Source organism: Macrosteles quadrilineatus, unplaced genomic scaffold (assembly GCF_028750875.1).
Source record: "Macrosteles quadrilineatus isolate MER2022 unplaced genomic scaffold, UCM_ALF_1.0 Scaffold_17__1_contigs__length_3442018, whole genome shotgun sequence".
Lineage (NCBI taxonomy): Eukaryota > Metazoa > Arthropoda > Insecta > Hemiptera > Cicadellidae > Macrosteles > Macrosteles quadrilineatus.
The window spans coordinates 1,396,192-1,411,873 of NW_026542610.1; the positions used below are offsets into that span (position 1 = coordinate 1,396,192).

General features: G+C 33.0%; 1 protein-coding gene across 5 annotated transcripts in view; it reads right to left on the reverse strand.

Moving 5' to 3' along the window:
• Window positions 1–4,702: 4,702 nt before the first annotated feature.
• The window catches only part of LOC129005178 (myosin-IIIb-like), a 101,772-nt gene continuing 90,792 nt past the window's right edge, over window positions 4,703–15,682 (reverse strand). For 3 of the 5 annotated variants that reach the window (XM_054434004.1, XM_054434003.1, XM_054434002.1), the window contains 7 exons: window positions 15,328–15,416; window positions 14,726–14,821; window positions 11,055–11,153; window positions 10,441–10,517; window positions 9,635–9,715; window positions 7,797–7,895; window positions 4,703–6,180 (listed from right to left, as the gene is read on the reverse strand). In XM_054434004.1, the coding sequence (XP_054289979.1) occupies window positions 6,036–6,180; window positions 7,797–7,895; window positions 9,635–9,715; window positions 10,441–10,517; window positions 11,055–11,153; window positions 14,726–14,821; window positions 15,328–15,416 (686 nt within the window). In that variant the 3' untranslated portion in view covers window positions 4,703–6,035. Of the gene's footprint in view, window positions 6,181–6,859; window positions 6,940–7,796; window positions 7,896–9,634; window positions 9,716–10,440; window positions 10,518–11,054; window positions 11,154–14,725; window positions 14,822–15,327; window positions 15,417–15,682 lie in introns of all 5 variants that reach the window. The other 2 variants (XM_054434006.1, XM_054434005.1) reach the window with 2 other exon arrangements.

Consider the following 15,682-nt stretch of genomic DNA (forward strand, 5'->3'; position numbering starts at 1 on the left):
ATCTGGCGATTTTTAGGTTAAAATTTTGTAAAAATCGAATTTTCGATATTTCGACCAACGAAAATCGATGTATCGCATCTAGTAACTTTCGACTCAATGTTAATACAGGGTGAGGCAATGAGAACGCCACAATTTGTTTTAGCTGTCACATGTTAATTGTTGCAACAACAAATGATCAGCTGTGCTTATAACATCAATTGAACTATGCCATTTTAGTAAATATTATGCCTGAGGCTATTAACACTGAGATTTTGACGTGGAACCCTATTTAAAAAATAGTGATTCTTGTGCAAAAACCCAGAGATTGTTTGGACCACATTCCATCCTTGGTCAACATGGCGTTGTTCCAGATTGGAAAACAATGGTCATTTGGGTAAAACTGTTTAGGATGAATGCTTAAATCTTAAAAATAATCGGTGGGTGCTGCAAAACTCTTTGTACACCAGCAAATGTTGAAAGAGTGCGAGTCACAGTAACTCAAAAGTCCAAAGGGATTTGCCAGGAAGCTTTTGTTGTTGAACACTTTACGCTGGCCCCTTTTTTTGGGAGGGGGGAGGGAGTTGTTCTAATAAGCTATTTGAAGTTCGAGGTTTTTCAAAGTCACCCCACAGATTTGCTTGAACTGAAGCTAAGAATCGTCCAAAAACTAAAGTGAACCGTGAACCTGAAGAAATGCTGGAGGAGTATTTGATCGAGTTTTCAAGTGCCTTAAAAGGAATGTCAAGTAGGTCAAGGACGTCACTTGCAGGATTTTGTTCTCAAGAAATGGAAAAATGACTTTGTTAAGTTAAAATGGCAAAAGATAAGCTGTGTTTTGATGTGCTATTTACATCTATAGGGTGAATATTATTGAGCTTGTACAGCTTATAAATTGGGGTGCTTTCATTGCCCCACCCTGTATATGGGTTAAAAGAATCCGAGTATCCATTCGGTTGTTATGACAACTGTTCGATCATTACAAAACGTCCGGTCAGCCGGACGTTGGCACTTTTGGCTCGTTCTAAAAACGTCCGGTCGGCCGGACGTCGGCACTTTTGGCTCGTTTTAAAAACGTCCGGTTCCCCGGACGTTGGCACTCAAGGGGTTAAGTTAATCTCTCTGTCCTAAAATATTATTTATTAATAGGGTACACAATTTTAAACGTTTTTTAAGGGATTTTTATGGATAACTAGCTGTAACCCGCGGGCTTTGCCCCGTTTAACTTCTTAATTTTCAAGATTATCTCGTTTTATGGCTCAATCACGTCCTGGTTGAAGTTTGTTCGCTACGCTCACTCACCTTTAGGTTGGAGCTCGTTCGCTACGCTCACTCACATTTGGGTTGGAGCTCGTTCGCTGCGCTCACTTGCCTTCAGGTTAGCTCGTTCGCTACGCTAACTCCCCTCCAGGTTGAAGTTCGTTCGCTACGCTCACTCACCTTTTGGTTGCAAATTAGCTGTTTTCATAAATGTAAAAGAAATAATAGTGCTGCACCCTGTTGGTAATCCTTGTAACTTTAATGCTATTGAACATCATAGAACAGAACCAACTTGTTTAATTGAAACAGCTGTTAAGATTCAATAATTCCATTTCTCATAAGGTTAACATGGGAAACTCCAGAGCCACTGGGGCGGAGCCCGAAAGGATTTTTGAAATAAGAATATGCCTATATGTTAATCGGGAATGTGAGCTATCATCATGCCAAATTTCAGCCCAATCCATCCAGTATTTTTTGCGTTCACTTGTCACAAACATACATCCATACTTCCATACATCCATCCATACATCCATACATCCAAACTTTCTCATTTATAATATTAGTAGGATACTCAAAAGTATTTGTGGAAATAGTTTCGTGTTTTGTTTTCAGGTAACCAAGAATTAATTAGTTTAGTTAACAATTTCAAAGATTTCCTTCTTTAAAGAAGTTCTAGTAAAACAAACACAATTCTAAAATTGTCTTTGGTTTTTGTGTTACTTTATGTCTTGAGAGATGATTTTGAAAAATACAGTATACAAAATGGTGTAGTATTTTTTAACACATTCAAAGATTACAAAATCTTGAATTCCCATTTCTTGGCACATATATAATATTAAATATTCCCTCCTTTACTCCACATTCAATAGTTAAATAGGGAATCAATATTAAGGAATTAACCCTCCGAGTGTCACGTGTTTTGGCCTTAATGTCAGCCTATTTTTTGCTCATTTGCAAGGTTTTATTAAAACTGATCTGAGAAGCTTAAAAACAATGTTAATTATACTGTTCTATATACCATTTTGTTTGGAAAATCTTGGGCTTCAATATTATATATAAAACATAAGGAAGATTTAAAAAAAAAAATTTTTTAGGTAAAAAAATGTATAATTTCGAAAATTTTCAAAAAAAAATAAGTTTGCGCTCAATGAAATTGTATAAATTATAGGCCTATAAATATTTGAAAATAGCCACTTTGTTCTAAATTTTATGAGGATTACAAATCTATAATAATATAAGGAAGTAGATTTGCAAATAAAAAAGTTATGGGCAAAAAACAGATTTCAGTACATAGCGTTTAGCTAAGAATGCATAGCCCAACCATAGCTAGGAATCTGGCTGATAATTTACATCAATATCACTACCTACTTCTTCAGGATCATCAACCAGCACTTCAAAACCACTTAAATCTTCTTATAATGCACCACGTATATCACTACTTTTGATTTTTAACACTAAAACAATGATAAACGTAATAAAACACATCAGTCATCGGTCCGAGGGTAACCTAGCTGTTTACAAATACACGCACGTCAGCTCAGTCAGCTGTCTGCTACAATATTTTCGGAACTAAAATGAATAGTGCTTAGAGACAGACCTCTGCAGAAAGCTTAGAATATTACGGACAGAACGATACCTAACTCAATCCAGTACAGTCCGATTCAGTTAGTCATAGAGCCTTCGCCGTAAACAGTGTTCGCGAGTCGCTGCAGCGACGCACGACACTATACAAAGTGCGTTACGCGTCGCTGCAGCGACGCATGACACTCGGAGGGTTAAACAAAGATATACACCACTTTAGAATCCCTAAAGGGTTTTTAGTAACCATAGTTCAGCATAGTAACACACTGACACAATAGTTCCACAATAAACTCATAACTTTTTTCCCACGTTTTACGACTCGGGCCAAATATGAAAACTTCATTTTACCTTTGTTAGGAAGTATTAAGAGTCAACAGGACCGCCGGCCATCTTGGATTTTCTGCCCATAACGGCAATGTTAATGGTTGAAGCATAATATTGTTTATCAAGATAAAAGTTGAAAAATATCTCATTTAAAAGCTATTGAAACTGTGGATGTGATTCGCTATCTATTTAATTTTAATTGTTATTATTTTGCCAAAATACATAAATACTAGCTGTACCCGCGGGCTTTGCCCCGTTTTACTTCATAAGTGAGCTTGTTCGCATGGCTCAATCACGTCCTGGTTGAAGTTCGTTCGCTATGCTCACTCACCTTCAGGTTGGAGCTCGTTCGCTGCGCTCACTTGCCTTCAGGTTAGCTCGTTCGCTACGCTAACTCGCCTCCAGGTTGAAGTTCGTTCGCTACGCTCACTCACCTTTTGGTTGCAAATTAGGTGTTGTCATAAATTAAAAACAAATAATAGTGCTGCACCCTGTTGGTAATCCTTGTAACTTTAATGCTATTGAACATCATAGAACAGAACCAACTTGTTTAATTGAAACAGCTGTTAAGATTCATTAATTCCATTTCTCATAAGGTTAACATGGGAAACTCCAGAGCCACTGGGGCGGAGCCCGAGAGTCCGATCAGAATAAAAACAACTTAGTTTTCCTATTTAATGCCTAAAGAATCAGTGTACCAAATTTCAGCCTCCTAGGTAAATGGGAAGTGGGAGAATTAGTGATGAGTGAGTGAGTGAGTGAGTCAGTCAGTCAGTGAGGGCTTTGCCTTTTATATATATAGATATTGACTTAAACTGTGATTTTTTTCAACCTCTAAAACAAAAGTTTTAAAAATCCAAAAAGCAAATCACACGGAAAATTAAAGAATCACATAACATTTTCTGCTAGGTTTAAGCTTACGATGCATGATTAATATGCTTCAACTTGATCGCATGTTTTGATCGGCGCTCGGACAACCACTGTTTCGCCTGGCATCTGACGGTCAACAATAATGCAAAATTATTGACTCCTGCCGACTCTTAAGTTAATGTTGTTAACAAAACTCATGAAACATTGTTTAACTAAGCTTAATTTTAGTTGTATAATTTAGTTATGTTTGCTGCTGTCTAACTAAAACCATTCATTGTGCTATTTGTGAACAAACATAGGAGATGTTAAGTTAAAGTTACTTCATACTGTAGCTTGTACTTACCTTATTGTACCTTACTGTCTGTAAGTTGTGCATTATGCGTTTTAGTCATTTTACTCTAACTGTTTTCTTAGATACATAATTTGATTTGCTTTGAATTTAAAACACGTTTAAAGATACAGTATATTTATTTTTCATCGATTTTGCAGAATTTGCCATTATTAAAATTTTACAATAATTCAAATTTTAAAATTAGTTACAAACTACTTCTACTGATATTTAATTTTTAAAACATTGAAAGTCTGGAGCGAAACCATTTAAATGCATAAAAAGCTGCAATCTCTGAATCTCCTCTTGTTGTTTCTTTTTATCTTTACTGCCGTAAAGGAATTATGTGAGAGAAACACCTGATTCAAAACACATATTTAATAAACTCTAAAAATAATAACAATCAACTTTATCAACATACTTCATAAAGGCTACCTGGAATTTCACAGGGATTTTACATTTATTAATTGGTACAATATTATTAGGTGCCAAGTTTTATTAATTTGGTCCTTTATCCATAAGCACTAAGCAGAGATATTTTACTATGGTTCTTCATGTGACTGTACAATGATTAATATTTTAGAACATTTTAAAGATAACTGTTATTAGAGAGAGTAAAGATCACACTTTCCTTTGATTTTTTTTTAAAGTACAGTAAATAACTAACAGGATTTTATATAATGAATATATACAAAGTTACAACATTTTTGCTTTGATTACAATACAAGTTTATAACTATCATAAAACATACACAAATAGCATATTGAAAAAAAATATATAACAAAACCTTTTTCAAATAAATTTTAAGTTTTAGTTCATTTTGGAAATTTAAACACAAGATTTTTGTATCGTATTTTGTTAAAATCTGATGAAATGCAAATCCAAAGTATTTAATTAAATCCATTTGAGCGTGCAATGGAAACTATTAACACTGCGGAACAAAACTTGTAGACTCTGTTATGGGAAAATAAATATATACTAACATCCAAATTGAGACATACACACATGAAAAGTTAAAATTTAAAAGAAGATGAGTTTTTTTAATTTAAAATAATAAAAGCTCTGCAAGTATTTGATTTGACTTGAGTCGGTTCTCTATTGGTCCCTTAAGCAGCAGTCAGTATCTTACATATTAAGGTACAAAATACAATTATTCACATCGGGAATTTATATCAACTTCTGTCCCTAACTGCCATAGTTTAAAATGCCGATTTGCAATAGGTAGCTTACAGATTTCGATGGGTTTTCCCCAATTTTTTAAATACATGGATAGATTTAGGCAGTGATTTGCAAAAATTATGAAGTGAAAAATTAGCTGACCTGATATTAAGTAGCCTATAAATTTACAAAATTTTTATATAAAAATGTAAATTTCCTTTATTTTTGTTTGGGTAAAAATTATTATCACAAAGTTTTAAGGGTGCAATGTGCCCTCGTATACCCACCCATGCTTCCCAATTTTACTGTACACTTTAATTTTCATATTAGCCTTAACAGATAGATACTCTGTCTGTAGATATTTAATAAAAATAAAACATATTTTGTACTATTAATGAAAGTACTTAGTTAAAAACTATAATATATCCTAAATTCCAGGTAACCTAAAACATAAAACTAAATAGGAAACTTTGTGTAACACTAGGGTAAGAAATCTTTGGTTTCGTAAGTCTTTGACGAGGCGGGTTTGCAGTAGTATTTACGAGACTTTGACATTAGGGGATTGGTTTTGACACCTGGCACTGAAGCGTTTACGGAGAGATTCTGTCGGAGGATGCTCCGTGGGGCGTAACAGTTGCCTGAAGTCGTAAGGTCCGTTAACATCCTCTGACACTGGGTTAGGTCTGAAACAGTGTTGACTCAGTAGTAAAAAACATCACCATTTATCGATAGAATTTTCAAAAATTCACACTTTTTCGTCACTACACCAGAGTTAAAATTTTGTTTGGAGAAAATTAGATTTTTTACAATTGAAAATTTTAAAAAGCTGCAAACGGGAGAAAAGTAAAACATGTGTTAGATGGAATTTATCTTCCTTAAATGAAGTCAAGAAGATAAGAATTTAATCAAGTCAAAAATAACCAGGCTTATGATTTTTATATCTAAATAGAATATTCAGAAAGGATTATGAAATGAGACGTAACCTCGTAATAGTGGGGAAGCAATATTCTAAAATGAGGCTTCAGTTTGTTTGTGGTGAAGAAAAAATTATTGGTAGAAACATATCATAACAATTAATTATTATTTTGGAGGAGTCAGGTTATTTATTGATTAAACAGCACACGATTTGTTCAAATGCATGTTTCTATACAAACACACCAAATAGAAACACAAATACAGACAAATATTTAAGATAACATTTATTCACATCCTTGATAGAACTATCTCTAGACAATTAAAGGTATTATGAAATGAATCTCTACTTTCCAATTTCAATTGAATTAAAATAAACCGGTTTTAAATTACTGCCCACCTACTTTAATTCCACCTCAGAAAACCCACCTTACCTTACTGTTTACTCACTTGCAAGTTTAGATTCTATTAGATAATTCTTCTTAGTGGTTGAATGTTTCTATTGTTTGGGATGTTGTTGTTTGCCCCACCTAACAAAAATAATCACATCACCTAAATTGGGTTCAGGCATTCTTTTTATTTTTTACTGAACGTATTTGTATTTTTCCCTCCGTTGCGGGTTCAACATTTTAAAAGTTCTTGGGCTTGTCATTTTGAAAGTTAATTTTGTTTGGAGAGTCTTTCAAGAAAGACAAATTACAGTTTGAACATTATTGCTGTTGAAATTGAATGATTTAATATATCTTTCTTGTGTGAATAATTATTATAACTTATTTGTGGACATTTTTAAGTTTAAACCCCTTATTATTGAGGTGAAAGATTTGAATGAGAGGCAAAAATCTTTTAATTTTGGTTGGATACTTTTGCTTGTTTGTGGTTTTTGGCATAAATTATTAATTTAACTCCAAAAAAAAAACACAAATTTACATTAAGTGAATCTATTTGACTCTTGGTATAAGGTGATCCATCAATCAATTAATCCATCGTTATCCACATGTAAACTGAATACAGTGGGTAAAAACTCTAACATTCAAACATAACCTCTGGAATCAAGTCTACTATTAATATAACCAGTTATTACTTCAAATATAAGCAAATTATAGAGGGTATTTCATAGCTAGAAGAATATTGAGTAGTTTGAACAATGAAAATGTAAGAAGCAACGATGAATCCGAGATAAGAGTCTAAGCTGAGTAAACTAAGTATTAATTAACCATGTCGTTTTCAGGGAACTTACTGTAAACATTTTTTTTACTGAGCAAGAAAATATGTAAATGAACTATGAAAACCAAAATACTCTTACCTGTTAAGGAGTGGGTAATATTTTAACAAGACTAAATTGCCAAGTAAAATTTTATGAAGTATTTAATTAAAGTGCAGTACTTACTTTGGTGTAACAGGTGGGCTGTGCCAGTTCATATGGTTGCGTCCGACGTTCATGAGGTCTTTCCTCTCTGCTTCTATACTTAATGTTACCATTCTTGGTCTGAAAACAAAAAAAAAACTGACTAAAGAAGGGTAATAATTTAACTCTATGACAAAGTGGACTCTAACCTTTTAACACTTAAAAAATCTGAGCAAAATAAAATTTGTATTAAAAAAAGTGGGGATCATGGTGAAAAACTAGACTTTAGACTTTGGCCGAACGTCAATTGGTTCCTGTAAAATAATCTTAACTTATTCGGTGCTTATTCAGTATCTGTATTTCAATAGTCAGGACTGAGATTTTCGTATGTTAGGAATTCATTCTTATTACAGTTATGCTTCAATTCAATTAAAATGAGTTTAAGAAGCTGAAGAATTAATTACTTAATTGCTGCATATACATGTTTTTGCAATTTTTAGTATCTTTTTGTAACATTTCTGTTTGTAAGTTTAAAATATATGGAACAAAAATTCCTTAGTCCTGTTTGCCTTGATAGTTTAATGTTGATATTGAGACTTATCCAGATACAATTTAATGTTTTCATTCCAATTATGATAAGAAAGCACCTCTTTCAAAATAATTAGTTTTGAAATAAAAGTAAAACATAAAACAAAACTTAAAACACTAGTACTATAGTCGGGACCACGTAAGTTTGCAGTTGGCGGCAGCCAATCACAAGACAAGGCTTTCGCGACGTTGCCAGATCGCCCGTTGACAACACGAATTAAAATATACCAAAGCAATATTTTCAAATCAGCTGGTATTATTAGATTTGGCAATACCACACGGTTCTCATTGGTTCATTCAAAACCATATGGTTAATAGGCTCCTCCCTCAACTGCAAACTTACATGGTCCCGACAATAGATTTAATTTCATTTAATACTGTACACACTTATAATATAATAATACTTCAATTATAATAAAGCAGGGCAATACATTTACATAAATAAAGATTAGACATAATTAAAATATACATACTTTTGCTGTTAAATATGAATATTTACTGTTTTCGTTACCTATTCTATCTACCACAATACAAAAAAATCTGACATCTTTTTAACAGTTTGGAGAATGTCAGTTTTCCAAAAGTCCTTTAAGCTTTATTTATTATATAGGTGTGACATATATTTTTAAATATATTTTTTAGGAACACTATAACCCAGACAATTGTTCAATGAAACAACAATACTGTTTAAAATAAGTAGTGTTGTTCAACTGTCATTGATAATCCAGGAAAGAATGTCTTTTACATCCACCAATACTTAAGCTCTCATTATGGTCACCACTTCTCAAATTTGATTGTCACTAATTTGACTATATAGTTTAGTTGTAGTGCATAATTCCAATATCATCAAGTTTAAATTTGGATAGATAAAAGATTCAATAGCTTTAACATGTTGTATGATAATATTGTAGTAATAAATAAGGAAATATTTTTCTGAAGCGTCTTCATGACTGATTATCCATGACTTTCCACCAAACAAAGACGTCACTAATATGACACTGATGCCTGAACTAAAGTAGGTATACTTTATAAAAATACACATTTATAGGATGGTCTCATGGAAGAAATAACTTTGGAGGGATTGTTACCTAAATATTGAAAGAATCTCTACTCATATTTCTACATTTTACTATGACAAGAATATTGTAACTACTGGGGATCAATGCAACATTAACCTACTATTCAATATGTTGGGAATGAGTAAGGTCAAGCTCACAAAATGGTAACACGAAAATAAACAAGTGGAGCAAACAAAGCGAACGAATAGAGTGGGTAACTTTCTCGACTTGTACCTGAGGGGGCGAAGCTGGTTTTCCAGCCTAATAATCGGCAAATCCCATGCTGAGATCTCATCTGACGAGTCTGGCGATGAACTGTAACCCACAGTTGTACCAACACGATAGCAACTAATAATTTTTACGACTTATACCAACACGATAGGAAATAAGTATGTTTGTAATCTTTTACCTACTTGAAAGACACTAATATTGTTTTTGTGCTGGTAGTAATGTGTAAGTGAGATTTATAAATTTTGTTTCTACTTTAAACTATTTACCAACTCAACAGCAGGAATAATGATTGATTGGATTGTTTGTCCTAATTTAAATACTACAAAGAGACTAAGTGGATGGAGTAAGGAACGCAATGTTGGTCTCAGAGTTGAACTAGCTCACTCAGAAACTCGATGAAGATCTAAATTTACGGACAACCCTCACAATTTAGAATGTGTTATAAGAACCCCGGTAAAGTGATTACCCTTTATTACAATATTTAATTCCTTGGAGGAACATTTTGTGATTTACTGAGGCTAAACTTTAAAATGAAATATATTGAATAACCATACTACCGCAGTGGTGTGGTGTCTTTAAGACTTTTTTACTTGTACTGTCCATTAAACACTTTTATAATTTTGAATCATCAAGCATATCATGTTGGTTCAACCAATTTACTGAGTCAATTTAATAGTATGTATTATATTTTAAGTTCTCTTTATGGTTGTAAATCTAAGCTGATGATATTTCAGTTTACAAATCAAGAATCTAATAATCATTTAAACTAAAAATAAAACCCATACAAATTTTGTATATATCTATCTTACCTATTCATTTCATCTTGTACTTGTTGGTAGTAGGAACTTGCACCATGTTTTTTGGCAACTTCGTGAACAACGGATTTCTGAAAAATATAAATAAATAGTAACGTTATGATTTGGCCTTAATCATAAATACTGCAACTAAAATATAATCCCAGAACATTAATAATCCTTTATTGTCATTTCTGATGCATTAAACCAAATTACTTTCCTGGTGTAAAATAAAACTATGAATTCATTAAAGAATTTGTAAAAGTTAAGACAATTTTTTGACAAATTTATGTTAGAATTAAAAATTATAATTTACGTGTATTACACTAAAAAAAAAAAAATAATACTGACCAACCTTTTGCATAAAGCGCTATCCCTATTGTACTTCTTTACCATACCCAACAAAGTGTACATTAGACATATTTTTTGTGAAATTTCATCTGAATTATAACCATGATATAGTTTGAGATGGGATCCTCAGCCTGGCACAAAATTTTAGAGTTCCCCTTGTTCTTCATAATACACTTAAAATTAGACGTAGCTAGTTTAAAAAATTAAAACTAAAATCAATCAGCTACTCGACAGTTGATATGGATTGTCCCATAAAGTTAACAAAATATTTTGCTCACCTGACCATAAATACGTTTTGCTTCTTCAATCTTGTTCAGATTGATACCTTGCTTATTGTTCCGCAGGTATTTGTGGGCATCTTGGTTTTTCATATGTACCTTCGGAAGTTAAAGCAAATTTGAAACAAATCCACAAAGTCTTTAGCTATGATGACAATACATCCTTTGTCATGACAAGTACACTATCTTAAGTAATAAGGAATGTGCTTGATTAAAAGCATTTTGAATCTATAAGATCAAGATCATGTCATTTCAATCATTTCATGCAATAGAAGTTACACTTGTCATTTGGCAAGTAAGTAAAAGAAAATATATGTCACTCTTCAAAATAATATCTGATCTTCAGGTCTATTGTACATTCTAAAGATAATCTGACCAATCTAAAGCATATGGTTTAGGATTCCACTATAAACTGTAGGTCCCTTTAGTTGCCATTGGCTGTATAGGCTATTAATTAACAGCTATATCTAAGGAACATGTCGGCCTTAGTCACTAACAAGACTAAAAGATCACGCCACTCATCCTTCACTCATATTTGGGATAAAATACGCACATAGTGGTGTCCCCTAAATAATTGATATAATTGATAATTGATATGAACAGGGTGATACCAGCTGACAAGGAATCGGGGGCTATTAGAGTACGGGGGAAATTACCATAGGCGTCTAGACAAGTGGAAATTTCCGTAGCCAAGGAGCATTGGACGAGTGCACAACGTGCGTTTCCTGTAAAGGCATATTACAAAAACGTGGATATTATAGTTTGTACTCAGCGCACTTTCCGTTGTGAGTTCAGTCTATCGCCGCGGGCTCCTGTGCCATCAAGGAAAGCTAACCTCCTTTGGGCGAATAACTTTGAAGCCACTGCTAGCATGACAAAGCGCTATAAAATGATCGCAGACGTTATGAAAACGCATAAACATGTCATGGGCTGATTTAAATTCATAATTCTACTATGTGTGCAAAACCAAGTACACCATTTTACTGACACTGAATTAAAAAAATTATTATTTCAAGATGAAACATTAATTTCCACTCATGTACTTAGAATTTCTGTTAAAACAACTACAATTTTTTTCTAAATGAATCATTTGTAATTTTTCAAAATCATGCCGTTTCACTGCCTCACCCTGTATACAGCCACTCAACACAGTTTGAATACCAAGGGGTAAAAATGTATAATTTCTTGCCTGTCTGTTGTTAAATTTAAACATGTCTTGAAAACCACAGTCTAACCTAGGCCTGTTTGTACAAAAACAAATATTTTTATTTAAAGTTTTAGTTTTAATTTTATTGAACAACCAAGCCATCTTGATTGTTTTTCATTTTCATTTCATTAGAGTGCTAAACAAACTTTACTGTCTAAATACATAACAAATGTTGCACTTATTTAATCATATTTTTTTAGCTATGTAATACCAATAAATACAAACCCTTTAAAAAGTGAAATGCTTATGGAGAATGGTCAGACTGAAAGTTTGCCGTCAAAATAAGCTACAAAATGACCGTGCTTCTCTATCTCTCTATGCCTCTCTAAAGCTAAGTTTTCTATCTCACTCTCTCTCACTAAGTCAGCTGACTTGGCCCCGCCACACACAATAGTAGCGCCTTCGCAACCTAGCAGCCGCCGCAGGAACTATCAGAAATTAAAATATTCTCAGAGTGAATGTTTAACAAAGGCACTATGCTTCTTAAAGGGTTTGTATTCATTGTTCATACCCAAACAATATGCCTAACAATGAAAAAGAAAATAACCTCAAGAACCAAAATCAAAACATCTAGTACATGCACATGTTTTCACTACTTTGATATTGCTGAAAAATTAAGGAACGCGGCAGCGTTCCGCCCCGCCAAGTCCCCCAGCGGTACACAGCTGCTGCAGTGTATATATACATGACGTGACAAAGTGGCTTTTTTACTCGTCTATAGCTCTGAAGAAACAAAAGCTATTAAAATAATTATTCATCTACTGGATAGGGGCACTCATTCTCAACAAAATAAAAAAAAATAATTTAAAAAACGGTAGTGTTTGAGCCAGAACAACTAGTTTGAAAATTCAAAAATTTTCCGTGTTCTCCTTCTTCTCCTTGAATGTTGACGGACCTACAGCCCAAACCACTGGCTCAATTTTAATGTTTTTTATGTTGTTTGAAAGCCCTTAACGTGTAGATGTGCCTTTTGAGGGTCTCAAGTCGGTGCGTTGACCCATAAACCCTTGGCAAGCCCTCAAAGTACGATTTTGGCCCATTTAAATAACATGGGATTAAAATAAAAACAGAAGAAGGACCAGCTGCGATTAAATCTCATTTAATTTAAATGTTAGAGAAATTCATAGGAACAGCTGAAAATTATTTTAAAACTTTTATAAAGTTTTTTTTTCAGGTATACCGAATGATTTGAACTACTTACTATATAAAATTACTTAGAGCAGTGATATTCCCCGATACTTTCCATTGAAAAATGCAGTGTACAGCAGCTCGTCATTTTAGCAGTTTCATACTACTTATTAAAACATATGAAACCTAGGAACTTTAAACTTAGTACTAGCCATCGATGTATAATAACCTAACATGTTAGGTTATATACATTGACGATTTATCTATGGTACTAGTACTAAGATTTGTTTTATGTTTTGATACACTATAACAAATAAAACAATTGGGATAATCACTGTACGTAATGTTAAACAAGCAATTAAAAAGTAATTTTAGGATAGATGAGTTTTTCAATATTTGTTTTGTTTATGCTATTTCTAACAAACTTAATCTGTTTGATTACATTTTTACTTCTCTAATAAGGGCTCAATTTACACTAGTCTTTAGATGTACGGGTTTAATTATCAGAACACATATGTAACACCAACGCATTTCATGTTGTTCAAGATGACCATTGATGAAATTTGAAACTGAGTTTAAGCCCAGGGGGTTTGTTAAATAGTAATTTTGGTACGTGTGTCAAAAAGTTTTTAATCGGTTTAAAGCAGATAAGACCAAAAATGTAGAATTTAGTTCTACACAAACAATATTATTGAAATTAAATGAGATGTAGTTGTGCCGTGGTCTATATATCATAAGGTGGTCTAAAATAGAAAGGAGGATTTTTATTTTAACTGTTAATTTTCTACAAAAATAAATAAAATCTAACAAAAAACCACTAAGTGGTAACACTTTCCCCGCCAAGTCTTCAATCCAAAAAAGATAATAAATCATTACTTTTTCCGCCGAAGAAAAACAATGTAATGTATGTAAGTTTGGCAACTTGGCGGCAGACTTTTGATCGATCACTTTAAAAAATACCATAAAACTAGTTTCATTGAGCAAGTATCTCTCCCATTAGTACATTGCTAGGTGAGAGCTTATTTTACAAAATTTGACCTTATTTGTGCCACATTTCATAAACTCGTAATAGTGATGGTTTTATATTTACTGATTACCTCGAAATTATTATACTTAGTTGGACTAATTAATTAGAGAAGTTGATTTGTGAAATTATCCACGAACGTAACTTCAATGAAAAAAACCAAGCAAAAGTCTGCCGCCAAGTTGCCAAACTTACATACATTACATTGTTTTTCTTGGGGGAAAAAGTAATGATTTATTATCTTTTTTGGATTGAAGACTTGGCGGGGAAAGTGTTACCACTTAGGGGTTTTTTGTTAGATAGAAAACTTACATCTTGAGACAGAATTATCAGCTGATGTTGTCTATCTGTAGGCTTTTGTCTGACAGGAGATACAGGCATGGCTCCTTGCACTTGTGAAACTGCCTTCTGAGAACAACATGTTTAAAGTTGCTTTGGCATCAAAAGCATTGAAAAAGTTTTTGCATCATAATTATTTTTAGGTTATGATATGGTTTTGAAGGAAGTTTTTTTTACATACAGATAAGGTTTTCCTAATTTGAGAGCTGAATCAATTTTTATTTGATAAGTAGATGAACAAAAAGCTTAGTATGGAATTAGAAATCTGAGTCAAAGAATTAGGCCTACCATAGCTGAAAGCCGTTGGCCCTTGGCAGGGTTCAGATTCATATCTTGAGCAGATAGGTTCTGCGTTCACTTGACCAACCATGCCCCTTTATATGTGTGTCTAGGTAGAACTGAATTACAATTAAGACCACTATCTCATAAGAAATACACAGTAGAGGAAAATTTGCATATATTTCAGAACGTTATTGCAAACAAACTTTCACGCCTATTTTAGGTAAATATGATTTCTTTAAAAAAATGCTTGACAAGTACGTTTATTAATAAACTACAAATACTTAATTACTTACTTCAGGTTTCTTCTTTCCATTCTCATCACTGTGTATTCTTTTAGCCACCTCTGGTGCCCAATGTCTCCTAACAGTATAACCTCTGAAATCTGTAAATTACAAGAGCTATCACTGGCAAGAATGAAATGAAATAAAAAATTAAACGAATAAAAACTCATATAAAATGGTAGATATTTATTTTACAAATGGTATTAGTATTTTTTGTGATATAAAAGATGACACAAAATTAAAATATAAGTTAGTTATTGTAAATTTTTTACAATGGTAACATTTATTTTTTGAATAAGATTCGACATAAAGGCTGAAGAGTGCATATTTCCTAAAGAAATCCCAGTGGGCTTTCAACCTATCAATG